Source organism: Heteronotia binoei, chromosome 14 (assembly GCF_032191835.1).
Source record: "Heteronotia binoei isolate CCM8104 ecotype False Entrance Well chromosome 14, APGP_CSIRO_Hbin_v1, whole genome shotgun sequence".
Lineage (NCBI taxonomy): Eukaryota > Metazoa > Chordata > Lepidosauria > Squamata > Gekkonidae > Heteronotia > Heteronotia binoei.
Window position 1 is genome coordinate 12,104,078 of NC_083236.1, and position 16,648 is coordinate 12,120,725.

The 16,648-nt window shown below is 46.7% G+C and overlaps 1 protein-coding gene across 1 annotated transcript in view; it reads right to left on the reverse strand.

Moving 5' to 3' along the window:
• LOC132582246 (sodium/potassium/calcium exchanger 3-like) overlaps positions 1–9,686 on the reverse strand; it is a 182,603-nt gene extending 172,917 nt beyond the window's left edge. The window contains exons 1-2 of the mRNA XM_060253783.1: positions 9,634–9,686; positions 6,474–6,676 (exon numbers count right to left, since the gene is read on the reverse strand). Of these exons, the coding sequence (XP_060109766.1) occupies positions 6,474–6,676; positions 9,634–9,686 (256 nt within the window). The remainder of the gene's footprint in view (positions 1–6,473; positions 6,677–9,633) is intronic.
• Between the last annotated feature and the right edge of the window lie 6,962 nt (positions 9,687–16,648).

A 16,648-nucleotide genomic window follows, 5' to 3' on the forward strand; every position in this document is an offset into this window, starting at 1 on the left:
CAGTAAGTTGTTGTCAGTACAGCACAAAGTAACATCAGGAGGTGTGGCCTAATATGCAAATGAGTTCCTGCTGGGCTTTTTCTACCAAAAAAGCCCTTAAAGTCAGTACTGTCTACTCAGACTGGCAGCAGCTCTCCAGACTGAAGTCTCTCGCATCACCTCCAACCTGATCCTAAACTGGAGATGCCAGGGACTGAACCTGGGACCTTCTGCATTCCCAGGAGATGCTCTACCAAGCTCTGACAATAATTGGATCTCCAGGATTTTAAAAGCTTCACTATGAAAAATCAGAATGATTCAAGTAAAGGTGCAGAAATCAGATTTTAGAACCATGGATTTTGACAGATGCAAGAGAACTGACAAGAATAACCTGGAGGCTGTTTTTGTGAGCTATTGGTGAAAGAGTACAGCACAGAGAGGAAACTGGAAAGAACACAAGCTTCTTGTGAGGTGGGCTGAAAATTCAAGATGAGCTCAGTAAGCTAGAGATCTGGACTGACAGTGCAATTTCTATCAACCATGACGAAAAAGGACCGATGAGATGCAAGTTCAAATCTCCAAGCATCAGCTAGCCTTCAGGGAAGCCACGGCCTCTCATGCACAACACTCACCTGGAGTATTGTGTTCAGTTTGGGGCACCACATTTTAAGAAGGATATAGACAAGCTGGAACAGGTCCAGAAGAGGGCGACGAAGATGGTGAGGGGTCTGGAGACCAAGTCCTATGAGGAAAGGTTGAAGGAGCTGGGGATGTTTAGTCTGGAGAGGAGATGTCTGAGAGGTGATATGATCACCATCTTCAAGTACCTGAAGGGCTGTCATATAGAGGATGGTGTGCAATTGTTTTCTGTGGCCCCGGAAGGTAGGACCAGAACCAATGGGTTGAAATTAAATCAAAAGAGTTTCCAGTTCAACATTAGGAAGAACTTCCTGACTGTTAGAGCGATTCCTCAATGGAACAGGCTTCCTCGAGAGGTGGTGGGCTCGCCTTCCTTGGAGGTTTTTAAACAGAGGCTAGATGGCCATCTGACAGCAATGACGATCCTGTGAAATTAGGCACAGGTGTTTGTGAGTTTCCTGCATTGTGCAGGGGGTTGGACTACATGACCCTTCCAACTCTATGATTCTATCTCACAATATTGTTGGGAGGATAAAATGGGAATTCATCCCCCAGTTACTTGGAAGAAGAGCAGCATATGAATGTATGAAAATCAGGAAGTCGCAGGCAACAATTAAAGCAGGGGGAGCCGATGAGGCAGCAGCCCTTCGAAGATTCAGGAATCATTTTGCTGTTGTTGTTCAGTTGCACAGTCGAGTCCGACTCTTTGTGACCCCCTGGACAAAGTCACGCCAGGCCCTCCTGTCTCCCACCATCATCCGAAGCCTGCTCAAATTCATGTTTGTTATATCAGTAACGCTGTCCAGACATCTCATCTTTTGCCGTCCCCTTCTTCTTTTGCCTTCTGTCTTTCCCAGCATCAGGGTCTTCTCCAGGGAGGGCTCCCTTCTCATTTGGTGGCCAAAGAATTTGAGCTTCAGCTTCAGCATCTGACCTTCCATGGAACAGTCTGGGTTGATTTCCCTTAGGACTGACTGATTGGATCTTCTCGCAGTCCAAGGGACTCTCAAGATTCTTCTCCAGCACCACAGCTCGAAAGCATCTATTCTTCTGCGCTCGGCCTTCCTTATGGTCCAGCTCTCACAGCCATACATTACTACTGGAAATACCATCGCTTTGACTATACGGACTTTTGTTGGAAGGGTGATGTCTCTACTTTTTATTATACTGCCCAGGTCAGGAATCATACCAGATACCCAAGAGAAGACGTAACATAAGCAACATGATGTGATAATTAAGAGTTAGGGTGGCACAGGCCATTTCCACAGGGGCATCATTTCCACACTCAGGAAGTTTCAGTTTCATACTTTTACTGGCATAAAAGCAGCGGCACTCAGAAAGTAACAAGACTACTCTATTCAGAACTACTTAGGACATGGGGAAAACTTTACCAAGACAGCTACTTGGAGGCTAAATTCACCCCAAATTTAGCCTCCAAGAAAAGAGTTAAAGAAAAAACAATGCTGATGCATTTTAGGTATTTGAAAATGATTTTGACAAAGTGGACTTTATGGACTTCTGGTGGAGAAAACAGCAAACCACCTGAGGCTTCAAGATACCAAACCTCAGAGAGGAAACTTCTTATCTTGTATGTGTGACAAATCCCAGGAGCCTAGAAATTTCATTGTGGCACCTAGTATTTTCAGAAGTATTTTATTGCAAGTGTCTCCTGGTGACTCTTAACAGAAGTACAAAGCTTTATTTAGGTAAGGGATAGAAGTTAGCTTTTTGTGATGATGACCAGGACTACCCCATATTTTATTGTACGCTGTAACTTTTTAAAAACGACCAGAAACTTGAAGATCGAGGATTAAGAACATGAGACGAGCCAGACTGGATCCAACCACTGGTCCATCTAGGCCAGCATGCTGTCTCACACAGCAGCCACCCAGTTCCTCTGGAGGGCATGTAGGCCGAGGCCTTCCCCTGAGGGTACCCCCTGGCTCTGGGATGCAGAGGCTTAGTGCCCTTGAATGTGGAGGTTCCCCTCGGGATTAGGCTTTTTTGGTAGCAAAATTTTAAAAGTATGATCATTTTATACTATTAAACCCTGAAGGTTGAAAAATTCTGAATTTTGGGAGTGGTACCTAAAGCCACAGAAAATGTCAGGGCCTGGATTATATAATCCAATATGTTAGAAAAACAGCATTTGTGGCAAATCAAGACAGTTGGTTCCTCTGCCTAGCAGCTCTGGTCATGTGAACAAGCCAGTGCTTCTTACGTTTTTTGAGCTGAACATCATCTGCTACCTTCGAAGTCCCTCCCCAGACTGGCATTAGAGACCAGTTCCACAACACAGGGGTAAATATCCTTGCACTTGGCTCTTTGATCTTCTCCAACACCATCATTAAAGAAGAGAGCAAGACATCTCTGCTTCTCTTGAAACTGCACAAAGGGAGGAGAGAAGCCAGAGCTCTTCTCAAATCAGGTTGGGGAGATGTGACATGAAAAATAACACATGTTCCTGCCCCCCCTCCAAAAAAAATACAATGAGAATTCTTTGCTCGGCTGGTGGGAAGGGAGCTTCCCATGCCTGGGGATCCCATCCCTTTCTGGAAATGCGCATCCCCTTTCCAAGTGTTCCATACATCCCAAAATTTGAGAACAGGAGAAAGCAAGTTCACGTGGGTTAAAGCTTAAATGCACAAAGCTAAGAGAACCATTTTCACATTGCAGATATTTAAAATAACAGAAGCATTATCGCATGCAATTTTCAGCAGTGGACACAAATGGGACACTAAACAGCCAGTGGTGAACCTATACGCTCCATTCTATTTAATTAGAGACACATTTTATCAGCTCTTACTTTTCACATTTTCAGCTTGGAGACCGTTGCTCTAACCTCTTCCCAAAAGGACAAAAAAGCAGCCTAGTGCCAGTTCCACTTTCACTACTCAAACCAAACCAAACAAGGATGAAAACAAGAGGCATTAAGATAGGGCTGCCAGCTCAAGACTGTGAAGCACCTGGAGATTTTGGGGGTACAGACTGAGAGGGCGGGGAGAGACTTCAAAGGGCTATAATGCCACCTTCCAAACCAGCCATTTTCTCCAGGAGAACCAATCTCTGTTGCCTTTGTAATCCCAGGAGATCGCCAGCAACTACCTGGAGGTTGGGAACCCTAGTTTAAGTGCAGAGCCCAAAACATCTTTCTCCCATCCCTTTTTAACATCTTGGTGAAGAGTTCTGACAAACTCAAAAGCTCTCATACTCTTTTGTGTCATTTTAGTTCAAGGATCCCCAACCTTTTCTAACCCACAGGCACCTTTGGAATTCTGACACAAGGACGGCTGCCATGGGAGACAGAGCCAGCCACACAGAGAGAAACTCCCTTCTTCTACTTCCTTTCCCTAGGCTGCTACTGCAGCTTCCTAGTGACTCTTTGTTTCTTGCGTCCTGACTCTTCCTCCCCATCCATCCTTCCCTCCCTCTCTCTCTCTCTCTCTCTCTCACACACACACACACAGGGGGAGAGAGGAGGGGCTGTTTTTGTATCTCTCCTGCTTTTGCTTCCTTCTCCTTCCTTCTCCGGGGCTGTTCCTCCTCTTTTAGGGAAGGAAAAGGAAGAGAGTTCCATGGAAGCTTCAAGACTAGGGTTCCAGGTCTGGGGGTGGATCCGGGAGAGGGTGGGGTTTGGGGAGGGGACGGGCCTCAGCATGGTACAATGTCATAGAGTCCACCATTCAAAGCAGCCATTTTCTCCTGGGGAGCTGATCTCTACCAGCTGGAGTTGTAAAAGTGGGAGATCTCCAGGCCCCACCTAGAGGCTGGCAACCCTACAATACCAACAACGTTTTATTCCAGGTATAAGCTTCCCTTCTTTGGAGGGAAGGAGGGTGGATGGATTCTTCTGAAAAGCACAATGTACACTGAGGAAATTATTTTGGCTTATTCTGAAAAGTTTTTGTTTTTATTAGATGTCTCTGTTCCTATCAGGATTTATTTTCTTTTTTTAAAAGACCACGATTAGAACACTTGGATTAGTGCTTATATCTTGGAGAGTGGAGTGATTTCAGATGCCAAATGATAACAGCACACATTGGTAACGAGACAGGAAAACGAACTCAATTCAATACAGGATGATGCCTTGTCTTGAACTTAATTATCAACTGCAATTCAGTCATCTATCTTTCTAATCTCCCTTTGAAATTCCTTTGTAAGAGCACCACTACTCTTCGATCAGAAAGTGAATGTTGTGGTTTCTAATGTCAGACTTATGTTCATTTATTCTTTGCATCTTTGCGCACTGAATCCTCCTGGATGGAACTGAGACCTAGGTCTCCTGTCTCATTACCAATGCTGATATCTCCATGCCTACTACCCCTCTGCGTATCGCACCTAATCTAATCAACTGCTATTATCATTCACCTGCTATTGCATTTGACATCTGAAATCACTTTTATAAAGATTATATTTCTGGTACTTTCTGTTACAGGGACCCCCCAAGGCGCAGAGTGGTAAGCTGCAGTACTGCAGTCCAAGTTCTGCTCACAACCTGAGTTTGATCCCAGCAGAAGCTGGGTTCAGGTAGCCGGCTTGAGGTCGACTCAGTTTTCCGTCCTTCCGAGGTCAGTAAAATAAGTACCCAGCTTGCTGGGGGGGAAGTGTAGATAACTGGGGAAGGCAATGGCAAACCACCCCGTAAAAAGTCTGCCATGAAAACGCTGTGAAAGCGACATCACCCCAGAGTTGGAAATGACCGGTGCTTGCACAGGGGACTACCTTTCTGTGTTACATTTTATGTCGCCCATGGCCCAGCCCAACAAAGGGGCATTTATGTCAAATCTGGCCCTCATAACAAATGAGTCCAACACCTGTGTAATAGAAGGTACTGCCTGAATCTCAGGTCCAGATTATGTTCCATCTGCATCAGAAGTATTTTATTACATTTATTGTATTTCTGTATTGAATGTTACCAGCCGAGCCTGGTCATAGGGAGAGCAGGATACAAATCCAATTTAATTAATTAATTTATGCCCATTTTTTGCAATTGTAGAATGATGGGCCCGGTCATTCCGTTTTTGGACACAGGACAACACATTAGAGTCCTAAGACGACTAGTGCTGTAATATTTACTAAATGTTTATGCTAATTGTTGGAATTCTGGTTTAAGACCTTTGGTCAAATAAGCTAATAAAACGATTACATAAGAACATAAGAGAAGCCATGTTAGATCAGGCCAATGGCCCATCCAGTCCAACACTCTGTATCACACAGTGGCAAAAAAAAATTTATATATACACACACACTGTGGCTAATAGCCACTGATGGACCTCTGCTCCATATTTTTATCTAAACCCCTCTCGAAGCTGGCTATGCTTGTGGCTGCCACCACCTCCTGTGGCAGTGAATTCCACATGTTAATCACCCTTTAGGTGAAGAAGTACTTCCTTTTATCCGTTTTAACCTGTCTGCTCAGCAATTTCATTGAATGCCCACGAGTTCTTGTATTGCGAGTAAGGGAGAAAAGTACTTCTTTCTCTGCTTTCTCCATCCCATGCATTATCTTGTAAACCTCTATCATGTCACCCTGCAGTCGACGTTTCTCCAAGCTTAAGAGTCCCAAGCGTTTCAACCTTTCTTCATAGGGAAAGTGTTCCAGCCCTTTAATCATTCTAGTTGCCCTTTTCTGGACTTTCTCCAGATTGATTGACATTAGAGCCTAAGTAACACTGCTGCAACTCAGCAGTAATGTTACTCCTGCATTCAGCATATGTTAAAAATCTATCATGAAAGGCCTTTAGAAACCAGGACTCAGCAGAGACATGGCACAGAAGATTCTCCAAAACTCCTAAAAGCCATAGCACAGAGGAACAAAAAACAAAACCTACACAGCCTACGGTCAAAAATGTTACCCGTCTCTGTCTCACATCTAAAACTTCCTTTGACATCAAATGGGAAAACTGTAGGAAGCCAGTGCAAAGAAAATCCACTTCGGGGATCAGAGAGAGAATACCTCTGTGGGTATTCATCTTCTTTGCTTCGCAATCTAGAACTTACTTTTCCGTGCTCCTCCTCCTCAGAGGTGGTTGCAATTCTGTGGCGTTCAAGTAAGCCACTGAAAGAGAAAAACCCAAACTACCACATGATTTGTGGGTAGTTATAGCCACAACTTCTCCCTATCTTTTCTGCCCACAGGTTGGAAGGAACATGGATGTTCTGAAGACGGAAGCAGCAATGTAGTAAAAAAAATAAAAAATCAAAGAAAACCACAACAAAAACAAAAATAAGCTCTTTAAGTCACACCAATTTCAATATGCGAACTAAGCATATGCTGAAATCTCTTCAAGTTAATTCAATAACATTTAAAAGTGCTTACCCGTTGGATTATGTCCCTAATAGTTAAAGACAGAGGAACCAGCCCCGTAGCTAAGAGTCAAAGAGGGAGGGGCCACGGGGGTGAGAGCAAGAAGCTAGAGAGGCTGGGGGCCACCCCTCTCCTCCCCCCCCCCCCCCACAGTGCGATTTAAATTGCATGTAAGCTCCAGTTCCCCTTCTGCCTTTCCTGGAGTTCAGTCTGCAGTGATCAACTTCCAGTTCTGAAGTTCAAAAGAAGGCTGATTTGTATCTCTGCGCTCCCTCCCCATTTCCCTGCTTTCCTGTGCCCTTCCCTAACCCGGAGCAGCAGGGAACAAGCGCGGCTTGCACATGCTGGCTGGGGGAGACATGTCCTGGCTGCCCTCCTCCCTCCCTCCGTCTAGCTGAAAGGACTCTAGCTGCCCCTGCAGCCTGTGCAGTCGAGGGGCCTCTCCTCTCAACCACCCAAGAACTTAGCATTCAGGTTCATGGAGGTGGAAAACGCCCCCAGCTCTTCATGGCCGGACTAAGGGCTGCTGGGAGCAGGGGGTGGGGCTGGCTGCCCACCTACCCACCCAACTTTCAGAATCTCTACTCAAGAGTGCTTCAGGGGAGAGCTTGCTGGTGCCGCTACCTGTTTCATGTGCTGAGGTGATTGGGGTGAGGGGTCCTGAGGGGGGAGCCAAGACTTGGGGAGGGGGGGTATAAAATCCACATGGGGGCTTGGGGAGGCGGGGCGTAAATCCCACAAGGAGGCGGGGTGTAAAATCCACATGGGGCGCTATGGGCCTGAGGGGGGCATAAAATCCACATGGGGGCTTGGGGAGGGGGGCATAAAATCCACAAGGAGGCGGGGCCCTCTGGCCACATGGGACGCTATGGGCCTGAGAGGAACCATGCCTTCAGAACAGAAAGGAAGTTCCTAAACATATTTGACACAAAATTTGTTCCCCAGAGAGTACTGAGGTCGGGGACGCAAAACCTTCTCACCATCCCCAGGCCTAAGGAAGTCCGTCTTAAGACAACCAGAGACAGGGCCTTTTCTATAATGGCCCCTACATGGTGGAACCAGCTGCCGGAGGAGGTGAGGGCCCTGCGGGACCTTACTCAGTTCCGCAGGGCCTGTAAGACAACCTTCTTCCGGCTAGCCTACACCTGACTGGGAAACAAATGTAGCTTATTAGACTTCTGCTAATTATATTGTATAGATTTGATGTTAAGATTTTATGGTTTTTAGGTTTTTAAATGTTCTGACTTTTAAATGTTTATATATGTAAATGTTAATTTAAACTCTGTTTTATCGTTTGCTGTGAGCCACCCTGAGCCATTTTTATGGGAAGGGCGGGATACAAGTCATAGAATTAAATAAATAAATAAATAAATAAATAAATAAATAAATAAATAAATAAATAAATAAATAAATAAATAAATAAATAAAATGATTTCAAAAGTAGTGATCCACATTAATCCAGAAATAGAGTTTCTGTGCATCTACAATACCTCTGTGTTCACATGTGTAGTCTGTGTAGACAATACTGACTTTGATGGGGGTCTGATAAATAAGTATAATATAAATATATTGGATTTATATCCCGCCCTCCACTCCAAAGAGTCTCAGAGCGGCTCACAATCTCCTTTACCTTCCTCCCCCACAACAGACACCCTGTGAGGTGGGTGGGGCTGGAGAGGGCTCTCACAGCAGCTGCCCTTTCAAGGACAACCTCTGCCAGAGCTATGGCTGACCCAAGGCCATGCTAGCAGGTGCAAGTGGAGGAGTGGGGAATCAAACCCGGTTCTCCCAGATAAGAGTCTGCACACTGAACCACTACACCAAACTGGCTCTCATTCAGTATAAGGCAGCATATGTTCATATACGTTCATAAGACCTACTCGGTTTATGGGGAGGGGAAATGGGTCAGTGGAAGAGGATGTTTTTTTTCTGTGTAGCGCCAACTATGAAGTTTTAATTGCTTAATTGTTTAAGTTTTATCATTTTTAAAATTGTAATCTGTTATTGTCATTTTTAAATGATTGTTAGCCGCTCTGAGTCCACTGTGCAGAGGGCAGGATAAAAATCTAAAGTACATAAAAAATAAATGTATAAGGTCCCAGGTTCAAACCCCCATCATCTCAAGCTAAAAGGCTTCAGTAGTCGGTGATGTGAAGGACTTCTGCTTAAAGACCCTGGAGAACCACTAGGGGTGACAGATCTTCCCTGTCACCAACAGGGGATGAGGGAGTTGGGTTCCCGGATCCAAGTTGGGAAACTCGTGGAGATTTGCAGGTGGAGCCTGGGGAAGACGGAGACCTCAGTGGGATACAGTGCCATGGAGTCCAGCCTCCAAAACACCCATTCTCTTCTGAGGAACTGATCTGTGTAGTCTGAAGATGAGCTATAATTCCAGGGGATCCCCAGGTCCCACCTGAAGAGCCACAACCAGTCAGGGACAACAACACTAACCTAGATGGACAAATAACATAAAACAGTTTCAAGTGTTCTGGTCACCTGTTCTAAACTTCAGAGCGCAGGTCTAGAGGTCATTGGTCCTGCTTCCCGCAAGCCCATGTTTGCACATGGGCTTCCCCTAGCAGCTTTTGAGTTTTGCCCTACAAGCATCTTGGATGCTGCCCCACCTCCTTCCAGCTGCCGCTGATGGCTGGGGGCTGGGACTCCCTTGTGAAGACCACCAGCCCTTCCCATCTCCACCCAGGGCTTACCTGGCCTGGCCAGGCTTTCCAAGTTGTTTGTGCACCTTTTTGCTTCCAGCCATGCCTCAGGGCTTTCCTCACGAGGGGTGGTTTCACACAGGAGATGTGCCCTGACCTAGCCCTGCCTCCCATTCGGATTAAAAGTGCACAATCACACAAGCACATCTGCCCTCTGAGCCGCACCTGCTCTCACCCCGTCTCCAGACTCCTCCTATCCGCAACAAAAAGCTACCTGTATTTTCCCGGTATCATCCCCCTGTAGGTCGCATAATCGGCTACTGTCTGAATGCGCCAGGGTGACTCATATGCAGCAAGGTCGGGGGTTTCTTTCCCCTCTCCCCTCTCTGAGGTGCGCTTCTCCGCTTCTTTGATGGTGCACACACACAGGGGCCTTTTTTAAAGAGACAACTCTTTCTGCAATGGGTCCCTGCTTGAGCTGGGATAGCAGTGTGAATGAAGATATTGGATTTATATCCCGCCCTCCACTCCAAAGAGTCTCAGAGCGGCTCACAATCTCCTTTCCCTTCCTCCCCCACAAGACACCCTGTGAGGTGGGTGGGGCTGGAGAGGGCTCTCACAGCAGCTGCCCTTTCAAGGACAACCTCTGCCAGAGCTATGGCTGACCCAAGGCCAATCCAGCAGGTGCACGTGGAGGAGTGGGGAATCAAACCCGGTTCTCCCAGATAAGAGTCCGCACACTTAACCACTACACCAAACTGGCTCTCCATGGGATGGAGAACCACTCACCGCTGCCGGGATCCAGCCACAGCAGGGGCTGTCTGATAGTCCAGAAACGGTTCAAACTGCAGATTTTTTTGGAACGGGATAAAATCGTGTCAGTTTTACAGTGTGAAACCAGCCAAGGTGCACTTTCTGCTCTCAGGTAAGTGGATTCTCTCTCTGGCCTGTTCCTGTCACATCTGCCCATATTGTTTCATTTCTGGTGTTTATACGCTTTTGCTTTGGTTATTTTCTAATGCAAGGAGAATCTGAACTCAGTCCAGCCAACTAAGCTGGGAGCCAGTTCTATGTCATGGTTGAAATGCTAGACCAGGATCCGGGGACCCCGGTTTGAATCCCTGCTGTCACGGAAAGTGACCCTGGGTCAATCACACACCATGAGCCTCACAGGTTTGCACATGAAAAGGAAATGTGAGGAGCTCTGGGTCTCCATTGGGGTGAAAGGTGGGAAATAATGAAGTACATTAAAAGAATCTCTCATTAATGTTTTGTAACTATCATCAGAAATCTAATCAAATGACCTTCTGAAAAGTCCAGCCTTACACAGTTGCTCCAAAATTCAACCATTTGACAAACTCACAAAGGCTGTTTTGCAAAGCTCCCTCAGTGGGCCAGTTACGCAACCGCAGCCTCACCCACCTCGCAGGGCAGTGACGAGGATAAAATGGAGAAGGTGGGAAAATGCTTTATGCCACTTGACGTCCCAATGTGGAGAAAAGTAGGGCATAAATAAATACTTCACTAAAACTATGCTGATTCATATTATTGTCAGGGCAGTTCCCATGACATAAAGGATTGAAATTTGGGACATGTATAATCCAAGACATATGAATTATTAAGTCTCTAAAAATAGGACGTTTGTAAATCTGCCTCTCAAAATTGGTGACTTAAAAGTATGGATGACAACAACGTTTGTAATTACCTGGTTTGAAGATGGCTTAGTCTTCTTTGCACATGCTTATATGCAGCGGGAAACTGGAGGCATTCTCTGGGCTGCAGAAACTGCTCAGTCCCCATGGAAGCCAAGCTGAAATCTCACTGATGGCTCCCTGTGAATCATGAGCTAGAAGCAGGAGAACCAAGAGTTCTTCTGGGGAAGCATTTAATTAATCTTGGTTTTGTTTTTAATTCCCCCCCCCCCTCTGCATTGGAATGCTGTTATACAGTTGCAAAACAAGAAGAAAAAGACGGGGGAAATTCACGTCTCAAAAGAAAGCGGGAGTTTAACGTTTTTTAACAAAGGTATGCCACGTATACATGTATTAAACACGGATTCGTCACATTAAAATGTGCGCTGTACTTTTTAAAATTATGAGTGTATATTTTTTTCTTTTGCCATAGGTCACAGGTAACTTATGGTGACCCCGTGGGGTTGTCAAGGCAGGGAACATCCAGAGGTGGTTTGCCGTTTCCTGCCTCTGCATCATGACTCTGGTATTCCTTGGTGATCCCCCATCCAAAGACTAGGCAGAGCTGCTTCGCTTTCAAGATCTGACAAAATCGGGCTAGCCTGGGCTATATATAGAATCACTTATATAAAAATACTAACAGTTTAAAATCCAATATTTTTCTTTTAAAACACTTTTTAAAAAATCATTAGGGTTTGTAGAATCTTTCGGGCTCAAGTGCCGTGTTCTACTGGAGAAAGTTTTTCTTCCAGACGTTTCGTTCTCAGCTGCGGAGAACATCCTCAGTGGCGTTGCAGCCGGAGCAGGCGCTCAGACCTTCTTGGCTGCTGTGCATTGAGTGGGGCCAGGGCTGCTGGAGAGCTGCTATTTCTAGGCTGGAGGGGGTGTGATGAAAGGGCAATTAGTTTGTGGATGTGCCCATTGTTTGGTGGGGCTTCCTGGAAGGGTAGTGATAAGGAAACTGGCTGTTGAATGTGACCATTGTTCCGTGTTAATTGCTGGGAGGGTTGGAAGGGGTTTGAAGATAAGGAAGATGGTTGTTGACTGTGCTGATTGTTCTGTGGAATTTGCTGGCTGTTCTGAGGATGTTCTCCGCAGCTGAGAACGAAACGTCTGGAAGGAAAACTTTCTCCAGTAGAACACGGCACTTGATCCCGAAAGATTCTACAAACCCTAATGATGTTACCAGCCGTGAAAACCTGAAATCTTTGATAACTTTTTAAAAACCATGTTTCCTGAAATAAAGAACATTTTATTGATTTATTTATTTGTTTGTTCGTTCGATTTATATCCCGCCCTACCCCACCAAAGCGGGCTCAGGGTGGCTTACAACACAGAATGCTAACAGTAAATCAGTTTAAAATACATTAATGATTATACAATAAAATACATAAAACTCACATTAATATACTATGCTACCTCTTCCTTACGTCAATTCTTCAAGTATTCCAGGGTTCAAATATTCTGATGTTCATAAGTTTAAATATTCAGGCATCCCGGTATCGGTCAGTTGTATGCCAACTGGAAGAGGGCTGTTTTACAGGCCCCGCGGAACTGTTCAAGGTTCCGCAGGGCCCTCACCTCCTCCAGGAGCTGGTTCCACCAACAGGGGGCTGCAATCGAAAAGGCCCTGTCTCTGGTCGCTTTCAGACGGGCCTCCTTTGGCCCAGGGATTATAAGGAGGTTCTGAGACCCCGATCTCAGCACTCTCTGGGGAACATGTGGGGAGAGACGATCCCTAAGGTAACATTTTGAAACAATAATACACTGCAATTATTACAGCACGGCACAGCAAAAAATAAAACCAGTTTTTTAAAAAATAGTTTCCCCAAAAGAAACATTAAGGCTCAAACGCTGCATTATCACCACTCACTATGAGAAAGACCCCTCTCAGGAAAAGGCAAGCTTTACTACAAGAACTCTCTCAGAGAACTCAAAAACATGGAACTGACTCTGAAGTCAGCAGCGGTGAGGTCACCCAACATAAAGTATAATCCAAAATGGCTAAGACATTTTCATAAAGCAAGAGAGAATATCTGGCACGCATACAGCCCTGGCAGTGAACACTTGGTTAAACAGGGTACTGTAAATGCACTCCCAAAATGGTCAGATATTTTCTGTCACCTACAAATCTGAAATGCGGCACACATATTTTAAAATCCTGATTCTTAGAAAAGGCTGAAGAGGCAACAATGGCATGTTTTGCCTTAGAAACCTTACCTGTCTCCCAAAATGGCTAAGGTACTACTAACACATTCCTGAGAATGCTAAATTGTGAACATGCAAAGTCAAGGCACTGTGATCTTCAACATAAAAGGGAACAAGCTGAGTATCCAAAAGGAATAATGGAGGAAAGGATAAGTTACATAGCAATGTCCCACACATACATATTCAAATCTCCACCACCAGGATTCTATAAATTCAGGGGCTCAACACACATGAAGTTGCCTTATACTAAATCAGACCATCAGTCCACCAAGGTCTACTCAGACCGGCAGCTGGTCTCCAGGGTCTCAGGCAAAGATCTTTCACATCTCTTACTGCCTGGTCCTTTTAGAAGATGGCGGGTGCCTGTGAAGCAGAGGCTTTGCCACTGAGTCAAAGTCAGGCTCAGGCAGGCTTTAACGGACTCTCAACCATTCTTAGTTTTCCATACCTCCTGGAGCACACTCAGTCTCCATTATGTCTCTTCTCTTGGTTAATTTACAAAGTCATCCCTCCCCTCCCCCCCCCCACACACACACTGAGAAAATCTACTGAGTAGGTAAAGGCCCTTCCATCAGTTGTGTGGCCTGTTTTGCCGCTTTTGAGATTGGCATGGGACAATTTTGAAACATTTAAATAAATTTGAATAAATAACATTCCCCAACAAGGGGAACCAATACATAACCTTGCAAATACCGTCACATCAGATAAGCATGGGACAATTTTGACAGTCATTGAGTACAAGGAGAAGGCTTGTAGTGAAGTACCGTAAATCTTTGGTCTATCAAAGTCAGTACTGCCTACTGTCTACGGGAGTGGCTCTCTAGGGTCTCAGCTGGAGGTCTTCTGCATCTCCTACTAGCTGGTCCTTTTGACTGGAGATGTGAGGGATTGAACATGGGGAGTTTCTGCACACAAAGCAGACACTCTGTTAAAATGCTAAAGCCCCTGTCTTCTCACAACTAGCACTGCAGCACAAAAGGAGCCACGCACAGGATAGAATCTGCTGATAGTTCGGTTGCCTCTTCACACACTTTGGTATCACCTTTGCATTTTGAGCGGGCACTTCCAATACCAGCCAGGAACATCTGTCTACCCTTGCAGAACACAGCCTGCATTTAATAGTATTTACATAAATCAATACCAGGTTCATAGTGCCCCTATTATATTCCTGCCTTTGTGGTTTGCACAGTTGTACATTCAACTTTGCACTTTCCAATTTCAAATGCAAATATAAATCTCTTGCCAGAATCTGCCTGCATTTCTTTGTTCTACACCTTCCGTAGCTGTGACCAGAAATAAGAAAAATGAAGACTGAAATTAAAGCAGGTCATCAAATTGATACTCTGAAGCTATCATCATTTCCAAAAAGAAAAAGAAAAATCCTCTAGCATATTCTCATAGAACTGCTCCACTGTATTTCACTGCAGCACAGAGATATTAAAACTGTGTCACACGGTTCACTTTCCCAAAGCCAAACAATTCATTATCTCCATACAAAAATCTGGAACAGCACACTAGGCTGTGTGACTCAATGGCTCTGGCTGTATGAAGAAAGAGACAATAGGTAAATTCAGAGGCATTTTCCTTTGTGCCAAAGGTGGGTGATGCATTGTGAAAAGCCTTTTCCGTTCACAAAGTCCAACTGCATTCAGGGGATTACAACAACAACAAAAAAATCTAATGAATAGCTCTTCCACTGGAGTTATATGGCAGTAACTAAACCTAACTCGGTGATATTTGCAACTCCTGGAAAACACTTCCACAATGCTTCCAAAGCAAGGTCGTCGCCTGCATTCTTCCACGCTGGCGCCTGAACCCAGCCGATGGTCGCATTGCATGGAAAGGAGAAACATGGTTCCAAGTAAGTTCAGACTCCAGCAAGCCTGCCCACAGAGGGGGACAGAAATGTGATAGTAGATCAAGGGTATGGCTAAGAGATCCATGAATCAGGCTGCACTGGTCTGAATCTCACCTCTGCCCACAATTCCTGGGGTGGCTCTCGGGCAGCCAACTCTCCCTAAGGCTCCCCGGATGCCCTGCAGGGAATAATCGTCACGCTGTCCTTGATTACAAGGTGGTGGTTCAAATGACTACAATGTGGACGCATTACATAAATGCAACATACATAACATTACAAGATGGCCCCAGATCCTCACTGTTAAAGTCAGACTTTTATCTGATTTAAAAAAGGGGGGAAACAAAAACAAAACCCTTAGCTCTTGAGTTTGTTGACTGGCCTGTTTGCATCAATCTCCATCCCTACGGCACCTAGACAAAGATTTCAAATGGGACTTCCTCCCAAGGCTCAGAGACACCTGCTCGGGATGTCTTGGGTTGGGGGCCGGGCCAGGCTGAGAATCCTTTTCTTTCCCACAAACTGACTCCAAAAGGTGAAGCAGATTTCTGCAACGGGCCCCGGCTCCTCGCCCTCCCAGCCAGCCGGCAGCCAAGCACCTGCTTTAGGGAGGGCACCTTTAACATTCGGGAAGGGCCACAGTCAGGGATTCAAGAGGACGGTGGCGCTGCAGACATTTCCCTCGGGGTGCCCGGGCGCAATCGGGGCCAGCCCAAGCCAGACTCGCCTGCGCTGGAGAGGCTCGAAAGCGGCAGCGCGGCGAGGGCCCAACAACTCCTCCTAACTGCAGGCAGCACGAGAGGCAAGGAAGTTGACTCGGGCCGGGGCTGGAGCCGTCGCTGCGCCTTCCGTGGCCCGGGCCGGGGGGAGGGGGGGGGGGTCTGCCCCGAGGGAGCTGCGCCACGTGGGCCGGAGAGCTGCCCGCCCGCCCGCCCCCCAGCGGCCCGAGCCCCACAAGCGTGCCACACTCACCGGGGGCGCGGGGGCGGGCGCAGGCGAGCAGCAGCAGCAGCAGCAGGAGCGAGGCCAGGGCGCACAGCTGGCCCAGCAGCCGCTCTTTCCTCCGCCGGCCAGCCCGGCCCCGGCGCGGCGGCGGCGGCGGCAGCAGCAGCATCGCCACGGACGGAGCGCCCAGCCGCTCCCCGCCCGTCCTGCCCGCGCCTCGCCGCGCTCTGGGGCAGCTCCTCACTCCGCGCCGCCTCCGAGCCGCGCCGCCGTCGCTGCTGCTGCTGCCGCTGCCTGGAGAGCCGGGCCGGCGCGAGGCGGCGCGGGGGGGGCGAGGCGCTGCGCCATGGGCTGGGCTCCCCGGCTG